The sequence below is a fragment of the Gigantopelta aegis genome, chromosome 6 (assembly GCF_016097555.1).
Source record: "Gigantopelta aegis isolate Gae_Host chromosome 6, Gae_host_genome, whole genome shotgun sequence".
Classification (NCBI taxonomy): Eukaryota; Metazoa; Mollusca; class Gastropoda; order Neomphalida; family Peltospiridae; genus Gigantopelta; species Gigantopelta aegis.
The window spans coordinates 52,747,854-52,765,344 of NC_054704.1; the positions used below are offsets into that span (position 1 = coordinate 52,747,854).

The 17,491-nt window shown below is 37.5% G+C and overlaps 1 protein-coding gene across 1 annotated transcript in view; it reads right to left on the reverse strand.

The window, feature by feature from the left end:
- The window catches only part of LOC121374615, a 30,502-nt gene extending 13,979 nt beyond the window's left edge, over window positions 1-16,523 (reverse strand). Inside the window, exons 1-2 of the mRNA XM_041501721.1 lie at window positions 16,500-16,523; window positions 2,096-2,553 (exon numbers count right to left, since the gene is read on the reverse strand). Coding sequence (XP_041357655.1) covers window positions 2,096-2,553; window positions 16,500-16,505 — 464 coding nt within the window. The 5' untranslated portion in view covers window positions 16,506-16,523. The remainder of the gene's footprint in view (window positions 1-2,095; window positions 2,554-16,499) is intronic.
- Window positions 16,524-17,491: the final 968 nt, after the last annotated feature.

Below are 17,491 nucleotides of genomic sequence, written 5' to 3' on the forward strand. Positions count from 1 at the left end.
TGGACCCTCTGTAAACCGGAATTCCCTCAAAACCGGACGTTTCACAGAGTGCCTTTTTAAACACCAGGACAGAACATAACCTCTGTAAACCGGATCCCTTTTAAAATCGGACATTTTTCTTTGTACCAAGGGTGTCCGGTTTAGAAGGGGTTTCACTGTATTCTAATGGTTCAGCATTGTCCGGACAGAAGATACACATATTGTCAGTTTGTATTCCACGTATATTTGCAAACAAATGTTACCAGTAGTTGTTACATTCTAAGAAATAAAAATTAAAACTACTTGTATTAGTCATTAGATATTTTCTGTAATTTCAGAATGAAGCTTTCTGGAACCATTTATAACTAATTAGTGACGGGTTTCACTGATGGATTGTAGATTGATATTGCATATATATATGTATGTATGTGTGTGTGTGTGTGTGTGTGTGTGTGTGTGTGTGTGTGTGTGTGTGTGTGTGTCTCCCCCGTACACCTCCCTCTCTCTGTCTGTCTCTCTCTCCCCCGTACACCTCCCTCTGTCTGTCTGTCTGTCTGTCTCTCTCTCTCTCTCTCTTTTTTTTCTCTCTCTCTCTCTGTCTCTCTCTCTCTCCCCCCGTACACCTCCCTCTCTCTCTCTCTCCCTCTCTCTCTCTCTTCTCCTCTCTCTCTCTCTCTCTCTCTCTCTCTCTCTCTCTCTCTCTCTCTCTCCCCCGTACACCTCCCTCTCTCTGTCTCTCTGTCTCTCTCTCTCTCTCTCTCTCTCTCTCTCTCTCTCTCTCTCTCTCTCTCTCTCTCTCTCTCTCTCTCTCTCTCTCAATATCATCAGGCATGAAAAGTTATGGAAGTACTGTAATCATGGTTTACTCCGTGCGCGCGCGTGCGTGCGTGCGTGCGTGCGTGCGTGCGTGTGTGTGTGTGTGTGTTTGTTTAGTGAAAATGGTTTTAATAACTAATGTATTCATATTAAACCTTAAACACGTGATCTTCCCTTTTACGTAGCTGAATCCTTAGAATATAATAAATTAGCTTAAAATCCAGCACATAATTACCGTATAGACTACATGTTTGTTATGAGTTAAAACGTAATTTGACCATTTTGACCACAAAAAGTATTCACTATCATTATGCCAATACTAAAGTCATCGGATTCAAGAACTAATTAAATGTATTTATGCCTAAAACAACTGTGCATTAAATAAGAGTCTTTCTTAAGGCTCATACAGACTGGATGTGGCGCGTGCGTGCGGTTCGGCAAAAAAAAAAAAAAAATGATATAGTTTTTAAAAAACCCGCAAAAAACAAACAAACAAAAAACCCATCGAAATACATTAGTTTCAATGATAACGTCTAGGCTGCAAAACGCATGCGGCTAGACGCAATGAAATTACTGTGCATGGTGTATGCCGAAAACGCAAGCCGCAGACGCAGCATTCTACCGCATGGAATCTATATGAGCCTTTATCTTATGTAAAACCATATACAGGGAGGCTACAGGTGTGTCGTGTTGCTTCTTTTTTTCTTTCCGTTTTCACTGTATTAAAAGACGATGTCAGTAATGTCTGAAAATATGATGCACATTTTTCTCAGATTTACTAAATGGTTTGCCCGTAAGACCAAATTATGCATATTTAACCTTGATTCCTTTATACAGTCCTTAAAGGGACATTCCTGAGTTTGTTGCATTGTAAGATGTTTCCGACTAATAAAATATTTCTACGATTAAACTTACATATTAAATATATTTTCTTGTTTAGAATATCAGTGTCTGTACATTCAATGTGTTTTTGGTCGTCTTAATATTTGTAAGAGGAAATTTAACCTAGTACAAATATTAGAACGATCAGAAACACGTTTAATATACAGCTACTAAATTTTATGCAGAAAAATATATTTGATATGTAATTACAATCGTTAAAAAGTCTCTGTTAGTCGATAACATCTTAAAAATTGCAGCAAACTCAGGAATGTCCCTTTAACATGGACCACATAACAATAACGGGCCAAGCGACTGACACAGTGTTCTATAAACAGACAGCAGCATCCATCAATACAGACCGACAGACAGACAGACACCACTGTCTAACCCACTATAATTGCTGAAAAAGTATACTCACATTGGGTATCCATTTCCAATGTCGCTCCATCTGTAAACGTCATCATAAAATGTCTGGTTCGGACAAATGCGATATCCATAGTTTCTATGGTTCGAGGTTTTTTTGTAGCCTCCGCCTCCACCATTATTGTTGTAACCCCCGCCTCCACCATTATTGTTGTAACCACTGCCTCCACCATTGTTGTTGTAACCACTACCGCCATCATGGCTTGGGTAACCACCACCGTTATTATTATAACCACTGCTTCTGCCATTGTTGTAACCATTGTCTCCTTGTCCATAATTGCCATTATTTGTTTTGTGCATGTTGTAACCGTTGCGGCGTCCATAGTTACTACCTTGTCCTCGTGAATCATAGCCGTAGGCTTCAGCTTTCTTAGGCTTTGCTGTCGTCGTTTTCTTTGTGATCGTCGCAGCTATGTGTGCTAAAAGCACTATACTGCAAATTGCCAGTGCAAACTGAAACATTGATAGAAGCGGTATATTACACCACTAAAGCACATTGATTTATTAACCATCGGCTACTGGATGTCAAACATATGGTCATTTTCACAGTCATAGAGAGGAAACCCGCTACATATTTCCATTAGCAGCAAGGAATGTTTTATATGCAGGATAGCACATATCACGGCTTTGATATGCCAGTCGTGGTGTAGGAGAGGTATCAGCACCTGTCGTGGGCCCCGTTCCACAAAGCGATCTTAGCTCAGTCGGTTGAGTGCTCCTTGAGTGTTGAGATCCTTGCGTCTCGGGATCCAACCACTTCTGAGGATACGTTCAACTGATTGGATATTTTTCGTGTTCCAACCTGTGCATCACAAATGGTCAAAAGCCGTGGTATGTGCTTTCCTGTATGTGGGAAAGTGCATGGAACGGAGAGTAAATATTTGTAATTACATGTATTTTATTTTAATATTTACTGTATGTATTTTATTTCAGTTTTCTAGGTTAGGATATTCTGTTGAGAATATCGTATTTCGTTTGGACAACACCCTAGCTTGTTATTAGCCAATAGCCAATGATATAGTTTTAATTTATCACGTGATGTTTCATTTAATGTCCGTGCAATATTCACATATAAACACAACACCATGAGATTTTGATACAACGATCTCGCCAGGTTTTAATAATATGCATGTATTGGTGGTTTTATTTGGCACATTATTATACATTGTATAAATATATCTGGTAAACTGTAACTAATAGTTCATTTTAATCGCATAATGAAAGTAGTAATGAGTAAAAAGAAGGAAATGTCATATTTAACGACGCACTCAACAAATATTATTTACGGTTATATGGCGTCAGACATATGGTTAAAGGGACAGTCCTGAGTTTGGTGCAATTTTTTAGATGTATCGACTAACAGAAACTTTTTAACGATTGTAATTACATATCAAATATATTTTTCTGCATAAAATATTAGTGGTTGTATATTAAACGTGTTTCTGATCGTTGTAATATTTGTACTAGGTTAAATTTCATTTTATTTCCCAAAATATGTTTGACAAAATCCAGTTTAGGCTTCTTACATATATTAAGACGACCAGAAACACATTGAATATACAGACATTGATATTCAAAACAATAAAATATATTTAATATGCAAGTTTAATCGTAGAAATATTTTATTAGTCGGAAACATCTTACAATGCAGCAAACTCAGGAATGTTCCTTTAAGGACCACACAGATATTGAGAGAGGAAACCCACTGTCGCCATTTCATGGGCTACTCTGTTCGATTAGCAGTAAGGGATCTTTTATATGCACCATCCCATAGAGAGAATAGCATCTACCACGGCATTCATGTACCAGTCGTGGTGCACTGGCTGGAACGAGAAATAGCCCAACGGGCCCACTGACCGGGATCGATCCCAAACCGACCGCGCATCAAGCGAGCGCTTTACCACTGGGCTACATCTCGCCCCCTAGTAATGAGTAAAAGGTATTTAATTAAAACTAGTTATTTTAATCATAGTTAAATATAATATCTCATTTTAATTACAACTAAAGCAAAGTATTATTCTGTATTGGTACAATTGCTTATAAGTGTTATTTATTTATAGGTTTCAGGGCCGTAGCTAGCTAATAGTACTTAAAACTATATTAGTCAATCTGATTAAAATTAGCTCTACTGGTCTCGCCAGTAGATCTAACAGCATTGCATGGACTCCCATGTCCAGGTGACATTTCGTCTATAAATAACAATTTAAATGTCGACCAATTACACTTCGCCTTTTATAACGTTATTCGGGAGCATACAAATTCTAAAAATATCGGTCGAGACTATTTATGCAATAGGCGGTCTTGTTGGCTTATTTCAACATTGAAAAAACAGGAGGAAAAGTGCAGTAATAAACTCTGGATTGTATACTAGTATAAACAGATTTTTGGCTATACCATCATGGGTTTTTTTTTCGTCTTGAAACGAATTTTATATAAAATTTTATATTGAGATTAGTTTCCGGCATACTTCGTAATTCACCCGAATCATTTCGTATATCCTCGGCATAATCCCGAATGTTTTCAAATTCTTTTCAAATCACTGGCATGGTTTTGCAAGTAACGTTTTGATTGGTCGAATGAAAGGTCAACTGGACATGAGCTCCAACGGGCTGCTGTTAGATCCACATGTAATAGTGGAGCTAATTTTAATTAGATTGTATATTAGTTATACTTTAGCAGTAATAAGAATTGTAGTTTAGTCCTAGATTTACGTTTACGTGCAAAACTAGACTTAGATGTTTTGTGGAATTGGGGCCAGCAATCCTAACGAATGTAGGGACTAGACGTAGCCCAGTGGTAAAGCGCTTGCCTGGTGTGCGGTCGGTCTACGATCGATCCTCGTCGGTGGGCCCATTGGACTATTTCTCGTTCCAGGCAATGTTGTGGGTTGGTGCATATAAAAGATCCCTTGCTACTAAAAGAAACATTAAGACTATATATTAAAATTACCAAATGTTTGACATCCAATTGCTAGTGATAAATAAATCAATGTGCTCCAGTGGTGTCATTAACTTCCTAGGGAATGTATGTCAGCAAACATATTTGTTTAAATATGACTTATTTATAATCTGCTGAAGTTATACCAATGTACTTATTTACGTATATCAACGTTTCCTAATGTTAGTTTGACCTTCCTTTTATTCCTAAACAAACATATTAATGGGACATTCCTGAGTTTGATGCATTGCAAGATGTTTCCGACTAATAAAATATTTCTACGATTAAACTTACATATTACTTATATTTTCTTGTTTAGAATATCAGTGTCTGCATATTAAATGTGTTTCTGGTCGTATTAATATTTCTAAGAAGCCTAAACTGGATTTTGTCTTCAAATAATTACGTACGTATGACAAAACAATATTTTAGGAAATAAAATGAAATTTAACCTAGTACAAATATTAGAACGATCAGAAACACGTTTAATATACAGCCACTAATATTTTATGCAGAAAAATATATTTGATATGTAAATACAATCGTTAAAAAGTCTCTGTTAGTCGATAACATCTTAAAAATTGCAGCAAACTCAGGAATGTCCCTTTAAGCAATAAACAAAATAAACAACAGAAAAACAAAATCCTTCTGTTAAACGAGGAGATCGAAAATCGTTGCCCCGAAATTTTGTTTCCATTTTTTTTTTTAGTAAGTTATCAACCAAATGTTGCGAAATCTATCCTATTGCAGTGTTATTCTTGTTTTACTTAAAGGGACATTCCCGAGTTTGCTGCATTGCAAGATGTTTCCGATTAATAAAATATTTCTACGATTAAACTTACATATTAAATATATTTTCTTGTTTAGAATATCAGTGTCTGTATATTCAATGTGTTTCTAGTCGTCTTAATATTTGTAAGAAGCTCAAACTGGATTTTATCTTCAAATAATTTCATACGTACGAAAAAATATTTTTTAGGATATAAAATGAAATTTAACCTAGTACAAATATTACAACGATCACAAACACGTGTAATTATAGTCGTCAAAAAGTCTCTGTTAGTTGATAACATCTTTAAAAATGCAGAAAACTCAGGAATGTCCCTTTAAGATGCAAAAGTAGAGATGGTGGCCCATGTGAATCTCGTTTGTTATTAAAACTTTTTAAAAAAAAAAAGAGCAAAATTTTGAATAGCTCTTCGATGATTTACGTATATTACGGACGTTGCCGGAAACATAACTATTACGTCAACAATACGATGACGTTTCAGTATTGTTATGGACGTCAAAGTTGCTCTACGTACATTCTTCTGAAGTTACCATAAATTAAAGAGCGATATCGCTAAAGGCTATTTGATGTCTATGAACATATTTAATTTGTACAAGAAAACTTTAAATTATTTCGTATGTATTTATAAAATATTAAAGATGGCGAAGTTGTCAACACGGTTAGCTGATATTCCAGTAATGTTCTACACTATGGATATCACCAAGACAGGTAAGTGGATTTAGTATATATATTATATAAAATCAGAGCCGGTTTATCCTAGAAGCACATGTAGCACGCATAGGCGTCGGAGAGATGGCGGGGGGGGGGGGGGGGGGGGGCTTGGGTCAGTTAGCGGCACAACGTCATCGGGATGACCATGAACTACGTCATAGTTTAATAAGAACTTGCAACCTTTACGGAAAAGGCCTGAGGTTTACTATCACGCGATTAGTGGTTGGGGGAAGGGGGGGGGGGGGGGGCTCCTATTATAATCAAGTCCCGTCGTACTAAAACAATGTCCTTATAATATGATTAATAATATAGCTACATTCTTCTGAACTTTCCAGAAAATTGGTCGGTGTAGAAAAAAAATATTCATTCAAATGCTCACTTCTGTCGCTTTTAAACTTGGAGGGGGAGGGGGGGGGAACATATTGTCCCCCCCCCCCAGTTTCAGAGCTGGGAGGGTCAGTGTCCCCCTCTCCTCCCCCCTCCCCCGTTTCCGACGCCTATGGCACGTTCTACGATTCCCGCGCTTCAGGGGGCCCCGCGGCGATGTGTACATTTATTTTCCCCAGGTCAATTTTCCCCTTTCCTCGACTGGGTTGCAAAATATATATCCTGGGAAGTGGGCTCCGCTGTTATTTGTGCTACAGGCTTCGCGGATCCTTAAACCGGCTCTGAGTGAAATGTAACGTTTCAGGGGCAGATACAGATGTGTCTAGGGAGGGCGTGTAATGTTCAAAAAGGGAACCTCCAGTATTCAGGGAAGGGGCGAAAACTTTTAATAGGGCACATACAGCATCAAAAGTACATCAAAATGCATTATTTATTATAGGATTTTACCCATATCTGACCAAAACATTACATGTTGCACACTAAACACAAATGTACACTTCTTGTATTGTTTTGTATTTTTCGTGGCATTTTGTAATTCCGACACACACACACACACACACACACACACACACACACACACACACACACACACACACACACACCCCGCATCACCCGTCAAGATCCGCGCCTATTTTAAAACATTCTTCATGAAAACGCCGAAGCATGCTCATGATATATACAACGAACTCGTATATTTTTTTAATGGTTGAAGTTAACAAAAATAGCATTTTTAAGTACCGGGTTTATATTTGAAAAACCGGCGTAGTGGTTAGGCCATCGGTCTACAGGCTGGTAGGTACTGGGTTCGGATCCCAGTCGAGGCATGGGATTTTTAATCCAGATACCGACTCCAAACCCTGAGTGAGTGCTCCGCAAGGCTCATTGGGTAGGTGTAAACCACTTGCACCGACCAGTGATCCATAACTGGTTCAACAAAGGCGATGGTTTGTGCTATCTTGCCTGTGGGAAGCGCAAATAAAAGATCCCTTGCTGCTAATCGGAAAGAATAGCCCATGTAGTGGCGACAGCGGGTTTCCTCTCAAAATCTGTGTGGTCCTTAACCATATGTCTGACACCATATAACCGTAAATAAAATGTGTTGAGTGCGTCATTAAATAAAACATTCCTTTCTTTATATTTAAAAATTTATGTTAAAGATATTAATAGCATATTGCTATATATTTAATTTTGCTGAAAACTATTGTTACAAGGCCGTTTTAACCGTTTTCGATCGTTCTCATCGCTTTTCTTTTGCTCGATTTGTACCATTCACGTCGTGCTAAATATTGCGTAAAAAGATGAATCCATACATACAACGGATTTAAAATTAAAGTGGCTATATACGCGTCGGCCATGTATATAGCATCGGTTAAAGGGACATTCCCGAGTTTGCTGCATTGTAAGATGTTTTCGACTAATAAAATATTTCTACGATTAAACTTTCACATTAAATATATTTTCTTGTTTAGAATATCAGTGTGTATATTCAATGTGTTTTTGGTCGTCTTAATATTTGTAAGAAGCCCAAATTTTAGGAAATAAAATGAAAATTAACCTAGTACAACTATTAGAACGATCAGAAATACGTTTAATATACAGCCACTAGTATTCTAAACAAGAAAATATATTTAATATGTAAGTTTAATCGTAGAAATATTTTATTAGTCGATAACATCTTAAAACATTGCAGCAAACTCAGGAATGTCCCTTTAAATTTCATTTTATTTCCTAAAAACTATTTTTTCATATGTACGAAATCCAGTTTGGGCTTCTTACAAATATTAAGACGACCAGAAACACATTGAATATACAGACACTGATATTCTAAACAAGAAAATATATTTAATATGTAAGTTTAATCGTTGAAATATTTTATTAGTTGGAAACATCTTACATTGAGAGCAAACTCAGGAATGTCCCTTTAATAAGGGCTGGCTATCTACACAGCGGTTATATTTTGGGGGGAAAGCCAAGTGTAAGGCCACCGCACCCCATCCAAACGGTTTACGCTAGCAGGTATATAATTATGTTTACCCCTGCGCGTGCTATAACCTCACCGTGGTGCAGGGGTGTAACATTCTCAAAATGGTACACTAATCAGCATGCATACAATTTAGCATATTTCGAGTTTAATTATCATCATTTAACGTTAAACTCTACACACATTCATTTTTCTTGCTCGATACAAGCATTTTTACATTTACATGGAAATAAATGAAATTATTTTAAAATTAAAAGTGCAAGAGAATGTCATCTCAAAACAACTTTTATATTGTTACCTATTATGAAAGTAAAACGCAGGCGAGTAAAAATTACTTTTAAGCAGTAATATGTTCGGTTAAACGGGTACCCATTCTGTATATATTTAGATGGCCTGAACGAAACAATACTGTGTAAACGTGTGATATTCCTAAGTTGTCAGACATCGAAAACTGACATACTGTACTGTAAAATGGGACAAGTTAAAACAAATGTGTTAATTTATTTCTATCTTGTTTAAATGAAACAACTTCGCAAAGGCGATAAATGTGCAGTATACCTTGTATGTGTAAGAATTAAAAATACTGGTTAATGCATAACTATAAGGTTTTTTTCAGCCTGGAATGGCCGAAGTGGTTTGTTTGTTTGTTGTTTTGTTTTTATTTGGTTGTTTTTTGTTGTTGTTGGGGTTTTTTTTGGGGGGGTGTTGTTATTTGTCGATTACTTTCCAGGATGTAGTCTGCCTTCTAAAGTCGGCTAATACACGGCGACACTATTATGCTAGCGAGTTTGAAATTATGTAAGCAAAATTGCTGTGGAACAATTCGTGCAGACCACTTTCCATGGGATTATATGCCGTGGTAATTTTCTTTTATTTAATTGCCAAGGTTGTACATGTAAGTAAATTCAACTCTGGTAACCTCCCTTTGTCTGTTGACATGGGAAGATATAACAGGCCGCCGATTCCTTTTAACATATCGTGTTTCTTTATTTTGTACTGATTGGGTTGAAAGTGAATTGCACTGTTTATTGTGTTGCCCAATATATGAAGATCTTAAATATGTTTTTAATGATTTCACATGAACATTATGACACTTTCTTTATATAATGAATGAATGAATTATTTAATTAATTTATTTATGAATGTTTAACGACACCATGATGACGCGCAATCTTCAGTTACTCGTACCTTATTTAATATGTTCCAAAGGCATAAAAGCCTTCTTCATTAAATACATTTTTATTTATTTCACTTCAAAATAATAAATAATTAGTATTATAACGTGTTTGTAAAATACCCCTGCGTGTGCATTAACCTCACCGTGGTGCAGGGGTGAACATTCTTTTATAGAATGGCCAATAAATGCACAACTCCTCGTATGAGGCACCTTGTTGGCCGTGAGGTGCATCCCGTAATGCTGGATGATGGGATCCTGGTGGTTGAGTTGGGTGCATATCTGCGGGTATGTTTTCTGGCAACACACCACTTTGGCCTGGAGTTCAGCCAGACGGGTGGTCAGGGAGGCCCGACCTGATCAATCGGCTGGTCATGTCAAGCTCAAGAGCAAACAACCTTTGTTTCTTTCATCTAGCCAAGAGCAAGCATTGTTTAATTTACCATGTGTATTTGTTGCTCTTGGGGTGGTGGCTAGGGTCAATTGGGTGATTTATTGTTTGTATATTGCCCAAGTATATCAATAATGTATCTCTGGCATGGCTGTCTGCTGGTTATCCGCAGCACCATGTCCCCTTTGTTGGACTCGGTGGTGGGTGGGGGGCATGGTTGATGAACATTTGAATTATTAATATGGATAACATCCAACATTTAATTCCAAATTCTGATGGGACCCTGAAAAGGGTCCACACCGAAGTTTCGGACTTCTCGTCTTCGGACGAGGAGTCCATGGCATCAAGAACAAATGTGAAGAAATCCAAAGTGATTTCTTCACAAAATTGGCCAAGGTTTCTTGTCATCAGTTCTACTGATGATGGGGCCTTGAACAAATTATCCCCGTTTGCCATTCAAAAGGCAATTGTTGGCTTGGCTGGTGAGCCTAAATCAGTGAAAAAAATAAAGAATGGACTATTGGTTGAATGTTCAACCGAAAAACACTCAACTTGTCTTCTCAAGTCTACAGTTTTTTGTACCTTATCCATTAAGGTCACTCCGCATACCTCCCTTAACACGTCTAAGGGAGTGATCAGATGCAGGGATCTGGAAGGAGTTAATGAGGATGAGATATGCCAAAATCTATGTTCGCAGGGTGTTACTGCTGTGAGGAGGATAAAGGTTCGTCGGAGCAATGAATTGTTACCGACGAATACTTGTATCCTCACATTTAACATCCCTACCCTTCCCCAATCTGTCAAGGCTGGTTATCTTAGTATTCCTGTTGAACCCTTTATTCCAAACCCCTTGCGTTGCTTCAAATGCCAGAGGTTTGGCCATGGTCAGAACATGTGTCGTGGGAAACTTACATGTGGCCGATGTGGTCTTTTTGACCATGATAGCAAGACGTGTACAAACGATATACTTTGTCTTAACTGCAAGGGCAACCACTGTGCATACTCGCGAGAGTGTCCACGGTGGAAACTGGAAAAACGGGTTCAGCAGGTAAAGGTACAAAATAAGTTATCCTTCATGGATGCCAGGAGGTTGGTGGAAAGAGCAACACCAACAGTGGTTGGCAAGTCATATGCAGTTGCTGCCAAAGTCGCCACTAAAAGTGTTGCAGTTAACACAGAATTAACCTGGCATTGTGATGATGCCAAATACAAAAAACAGTCTGACATTGAGAAGGCTCAAAAACAGGTGCACAAAGCATCACAAAAAAACAAAGTTACTCCCCAGCACAAAGAAATGGAAACCCAAGTGTCGTTGGATGTTACAAATCCACCAAATAGGTCGAGCACTAGTCTCCCTAAGACAGGTAATGACACAAAGAAAACAAAAGAAGTACTTTCAGGTCGGCTGAAAAAGATCGAATTGCGTTGGATCCCGATCAGCAATATGTACGAAACTTTGGCTGATATTGGTGATGATGATATGGAGGTTTCATCTCCAGATCATTGCCGATCACAAAGACCACCAGCAAAGCCAAAGATAAAGCCCATACTTCCTCCCGATGGAAAATAAAGTCATCCAATGGAACTGCCGTGGGATTAGGCCCAATTTTGATGAATTAAGTCTTTTAATTCAAAAACATAATCCTCTTGCAGTGTGTCTTCAGGAAACGTTCTTGAAGGACACTGATCATATTACTATGAGAGGATTTAACCTCTATCATAAATTTCAAGAAACTAAAAATAGAGCATCTGGGGGTGTTTCCATTCATGTTAATGAAAACATTCCTCAGAGTATAGTAGCATTAATTACAAATTTACAAGCTGTGGCTGTAAAGGTCACGGCTCATAAAACTATAACTCTGTGTTCGGTTTACTTGCCACCTCGAAACCATTTTAGTTTTAATCCTAGGGACTTTCAATGTCTTATTGATCAGCTCCCTACTCCCTTTATTATTATGGGATATTTTAATGGTCACCACACTTTGTGGGGATGTGAGGATGTAAATATTAGAGGTAAACAATTCGAAGACTTAATTCTCAAAAATGACTTACTTTTCTTCAATGATAAAAGTCATACATATTTTCATTCTGCAAGTGGTTCTTTCACTTCTACAGATTTAACCCTTTGTAGTCCTTCACTTTTTCTTGATTTCTCCTGGAAAGTTGGTTCAGACCTTTGTGGTAGTGACCACTTTCCCATTATTTTGGAGAATGATGGACCACCATCACTTGAAAGGGTTCAAAGGTGGAAGTTGGCGAAGGCAAATTGGGGTCAGTTTTAGCATCTGTGCAGCACTCATCTGCAAAAATTTGCCATTACTGATGCTGATGATCCCATGTCTTTGTTCACTTCCATCTTGAAGGACATTGCAGATGAAACTATTCCTAAAACTTCGGCAGTGCCAAAGCGTTTCAATAAACAATGGTTTAATGATACGTGCAAAAATGCATTCAAAGAGCGAAACAGGTTGCTTGAGCGGTTCAAACGTGAACCTACAGCAGACAACCTGGATGCATTTCGTATTGCTAGGCCTAAGGCTCGAAGAGAGATTAGACAGAGTAAGAAATCATCTTGGAGAACTTTTGTCTCCAAGTTGAATTCACAAACATCAGTAAAATCTGTCTGGAATAGGATCCGTAAAATCAAAGGTAAAGAATCCAGTAATACAGTTCATCATTTGTCTGTCAATGACACAGATGTCACGTCTCATCGTGACATTGCCAATGCATCTGCAGACATCTTTTCTCATAACTCATCTTCTGCTTTCAGTACAGATGCCTTTACATCTGTCCGAACTAAAGCTGAAAAGCAGTCCATTAATTTTTCATCCGAAAATGCTGAAGTGTACAACAGGCATTTCTCTATGGAGGAATTGCAGCATGCTCTTCTTAGAGCCCATGATACTTCAGTAGGACCGGATGAAATTCATTATCAGTTATTAAAACATTTACCTGAATCATCTTTGATGGTTCTTTTGAATATTTTTAATAACATCTGGATTTCTGGAGACTTTCCTTCTGATTGGAGGAAAGCTATTATTATTCCTATTTCCAAGCCTGGTAAGGATCCAACCAATCCTACTAGTTATCGCCCTATCGCTTTGACAAGTTGCATTTGTAAAACCATGGAACGCATGATCAATCGTAGACTTGTCTGGTGTCTTGAATCTCACAAATTGCTCACTAACGTGCAATGTGGGTTCAGATCTAGACGTAGCACGGTTGATCATCTTGTTAGATTTGAAACGTTTTGTAGGGAAGCTTTCATCCATAATCAGCACTTGGTTTCAGTGTTTTTTGATTTGGAGAAAGTTTATGATACTACGTGGAAGTATGGGATTTTAAACGACCTCCATGGCATGGGCCTGAGAGGTAGACTTCCTGTTTTTATTTCACAATTTTTAAAAGATAGATCTTTTAAAGTTCGGGTGGGGTCGATATTCTCCGACATACACACACAGGAGATGGGTGTGCCTCAAGGTAGTATCCTGTCTGTAACTTTATTTTCTGTGAAAATTAACAGCATCTCCCAGTGTTTAACACCTGGTGTGGATTGCTCGTTATATGTCGATGATTTTCAGATTTGTTACAGATCGTCCAATATGAGTATCATTGAACGTAAGTTGCAGCTTTGTTTGAATAAACTTCATCAATGGGCAACTGACAATGGCTTTAGATTCTCTAAGGCAAAAACGGTTTGTATGCATATCTGCCAGAAAAGAGGTCTCCACTTAGATCCACAGTTGTTTCTGGACAAAAATCCAATTCCAGTTGTGGAGGAGACTAAATTTCTAGGGGTTATATTTGACAGGAAGCTATCTTTTGTGCCCCATCTCAAATATGTTAAAAAGAAGGGCTTGGAAGCTCTCAATATTTTAAAAGTTATTGGTAATACGGAATGGGGAGCAGACCGCAAATTTATGCTCCGTCTGTATAGATCTCTTGTCAGGTCTAAACTTGATTATGAATGCATTGTGTATGGGTCGGCACGCAAGTCTTATTTGCAGATGCTAGATCCTATACACAATCAGGGACTTAGGCTTTGTCTTGGTGCATTTAGAATATCTCCTGTAGAGAGCTTGTACGTTGATGCACACGAACCTTTTTGGGTGCTAGACGTGCCAAGCTTTCTCTGCAGTATGCTGCCAAGATTAAATCTTTACCGAAACATCCAGCACATGATGCGGTGTTTGACAACAAATATATGAAGTTGTTTGATGCAAGGCTAAATGCTATTCGTACATTTGGTCTTCGCATTAAGCGTTTTTTGTCGCTTTCCAACATTGATTTAAATGACACTTTGGAAACTCCTTCATATTTTGTTTTACCACCTTGGTGTCTTACACCACCTAAAATTGTATTTGATCTGGCGCATCTGAAGAAAGATCGTACAGATGCTGTTGTTTTTAAACAGTTTTTCATGGAAATTCAAGACAAGTACCGTGATTACATTCCTGTGTATACAGATGGATCACGGGATGGAAATTCTGTGGCTTGTGCTACAGTTTTTCCATCAGACACTATCATTTCCATGAGACTGCCTGACTCAGCATCGATTTTTAGTGCTGAAATTTGGGCAGTCATTAAAGCCTTGGAAGAAATTAAAGGTTCCATAGCATCCAGATTTATTATTTTTACAGACTCACTTTCGTGTCTTCAAGCTTTACGTAATATGAAGCTGGACCATCCCTTAATTGGGATGGTGATACGAAAGTGTGTCTTTTTATCTATTGCCAATAAAGACATTGTATTGTGTTGGGTACCCAGCCATGTTGGCATCAGGGGTAATGAAAAGGCAGATTTAGCTGCCAAGTCTGCTTTGGATTTGCCTCATGCCAGGGTTGGTGTACCGTATACTGATTTTAAATATGGTATTAACAAATTTATCTTTTCGATTTGGCAACGTGATTGGGACGGTGAGGTTGCGAACAAGCTTCCCAGTCTTGCGAGAGTGGCAGTCCTCCTATAGACAGTGCAGGAAGGATGAAATAGTCTTGTGTCGTTCCCGCATCGGGCATACATATTTAACCCATTCATTTATCTTAAAGAAAGATCCTCCACCTCAGTGTGAGCACTGTCAGTGTCTTCTGACTGTGCGACACATTTTGGTGGAGTGTACCCATCTGAAAGCAATTCGAAAAGATATATTTGGACTACGAACTGTGATGGAATCCTTTCGATTCCATCCAGAACTTATTTTACAATTTTTACGTGATACTGAACTTTATTCAAAATTTTAATTATATATATATCTGTGATATTTGCATTTTTACACAGTCCTTTACACTGTGTTTTTATTTAACTGTTGAATTTTTATATTGATGATGCTCATCACACTGTTGTTTCATTTTACCATAGTTTGACACCCAATAGCCGATGTATTTTTCGTGCTGGGGTGTCGTTAAACATTCATTCATTCATTCATTCATTGTTTGTAAAATATATATCTATAAACTTCTTATTAATTGTTTAATATTATAATAGGATTTTTAGACGGTTAATATTTTGACGTTTATTATTAGCATTTTAAATTTTATTATTTTTTATTATAGTAGATGTATATTACTATTAGTAGCAGTTACATTATTATAAGTAGTAGATTACTAACACCATTAATATGATATATATCTTTTATTGTTATTTTGTTTTCTCTACAGTGTTTAGATTCATGTAATAAAATATTTTAGATGTCCAATAAGCCTATTTAGGCTAGGTGGCAATATAAATTATGTATGTATTGTATAATTTTATTTACAATTGTCATTTGACACTTTAATAAATAATTAAATCATCGTGTGTGTGTGTGTGTGTGTGTGTGTGCGAGCGAGAGAGAGAGAGAGAGAGAGAGAGAGAGAGAGAGAGAGAGAGAGAGAGAGAGAGAGAGAGAGAGTATATATATGTGTTGAGAGAAACAAATAAGGGAACCCTTAGTCACTAGAATTTGGTGTATTATACTATCAGCGTCGTAGTGTTTGTATGAATTACGAAGATGTAACTTACCATTGAATGTCAGTAAGTTGTTACCTACCTTCATAACTGTGTCTAACCGATGTTCTGCCTTGTCTTTAAGATAGGTAATCTTGTTTTTCTAGCTGTTTTATAGATATGTTGCAATTCCTCTGTCGCAATCAACATAATCTTATCTATCTTTATGTGAAATCCATCATATTCGATGTGCATTTTTGACATAAGAGGATTATTATGTCAACATTTATGCTTGCACATCATAAATGTGACATGCTGAGTTAAACCATGTGGGGTGTTTCCGCTCTGTCTTTTACTTTCTGATTAATCCTAATGCTTACTCGTTTGCTGTTTTTTATCATGGTGCAGGTGTGGCAACATCCTCATGGGTTTCCTGGAGAGTGGCGAATACAGCACATGAATGAATGAATGAATGAATGAATGAATGTTTAACGACTCCCCAGCACGAAAAATACATCGGCTATTGGGTGTCAAACTATGGTAAATGCAAACAGTAAGTGATGATCAACATCAATATAAAAATTCAAGAGTCAAATAAAAACACAGTGTAAAGAACTGTGCAAAAAATACAAATATCACAGATAAATAAAATTAAAATGTAGAGTAAAAGTCAGTAAAACAAATTCTGGATGGAATCGAAATGATTCCATCACATTACGTTGGCCAAATATATCTTTTCGAGTTTCCTTAAGATGCTTACAACTCCACCAAAATGTGGCGCACCGTCAGAGTACACTGACAGTGCTCACATTGAGGTGAAAGATCTTTCTTTAAGATAAATGAATGGGTCAAATATGTATGACCGATGCGAGCACGACACAAGCCTATTTCATCCTTCCTGCACTGTCTATAAGAGGACTGCCACTCTCCCAAGACTGGCTTCATATCATGAAGCTTGTTAGCAACCGCACCGTCCCAATCACGTTGCCAAGTTGAAAAGATAAATTGGTTAATACAATATTTAAACTCAGTATAAGGCACACCAAAATACAGCACATATTCAGAATCTTTTTAAATTAGCTTTATAAGCATCTG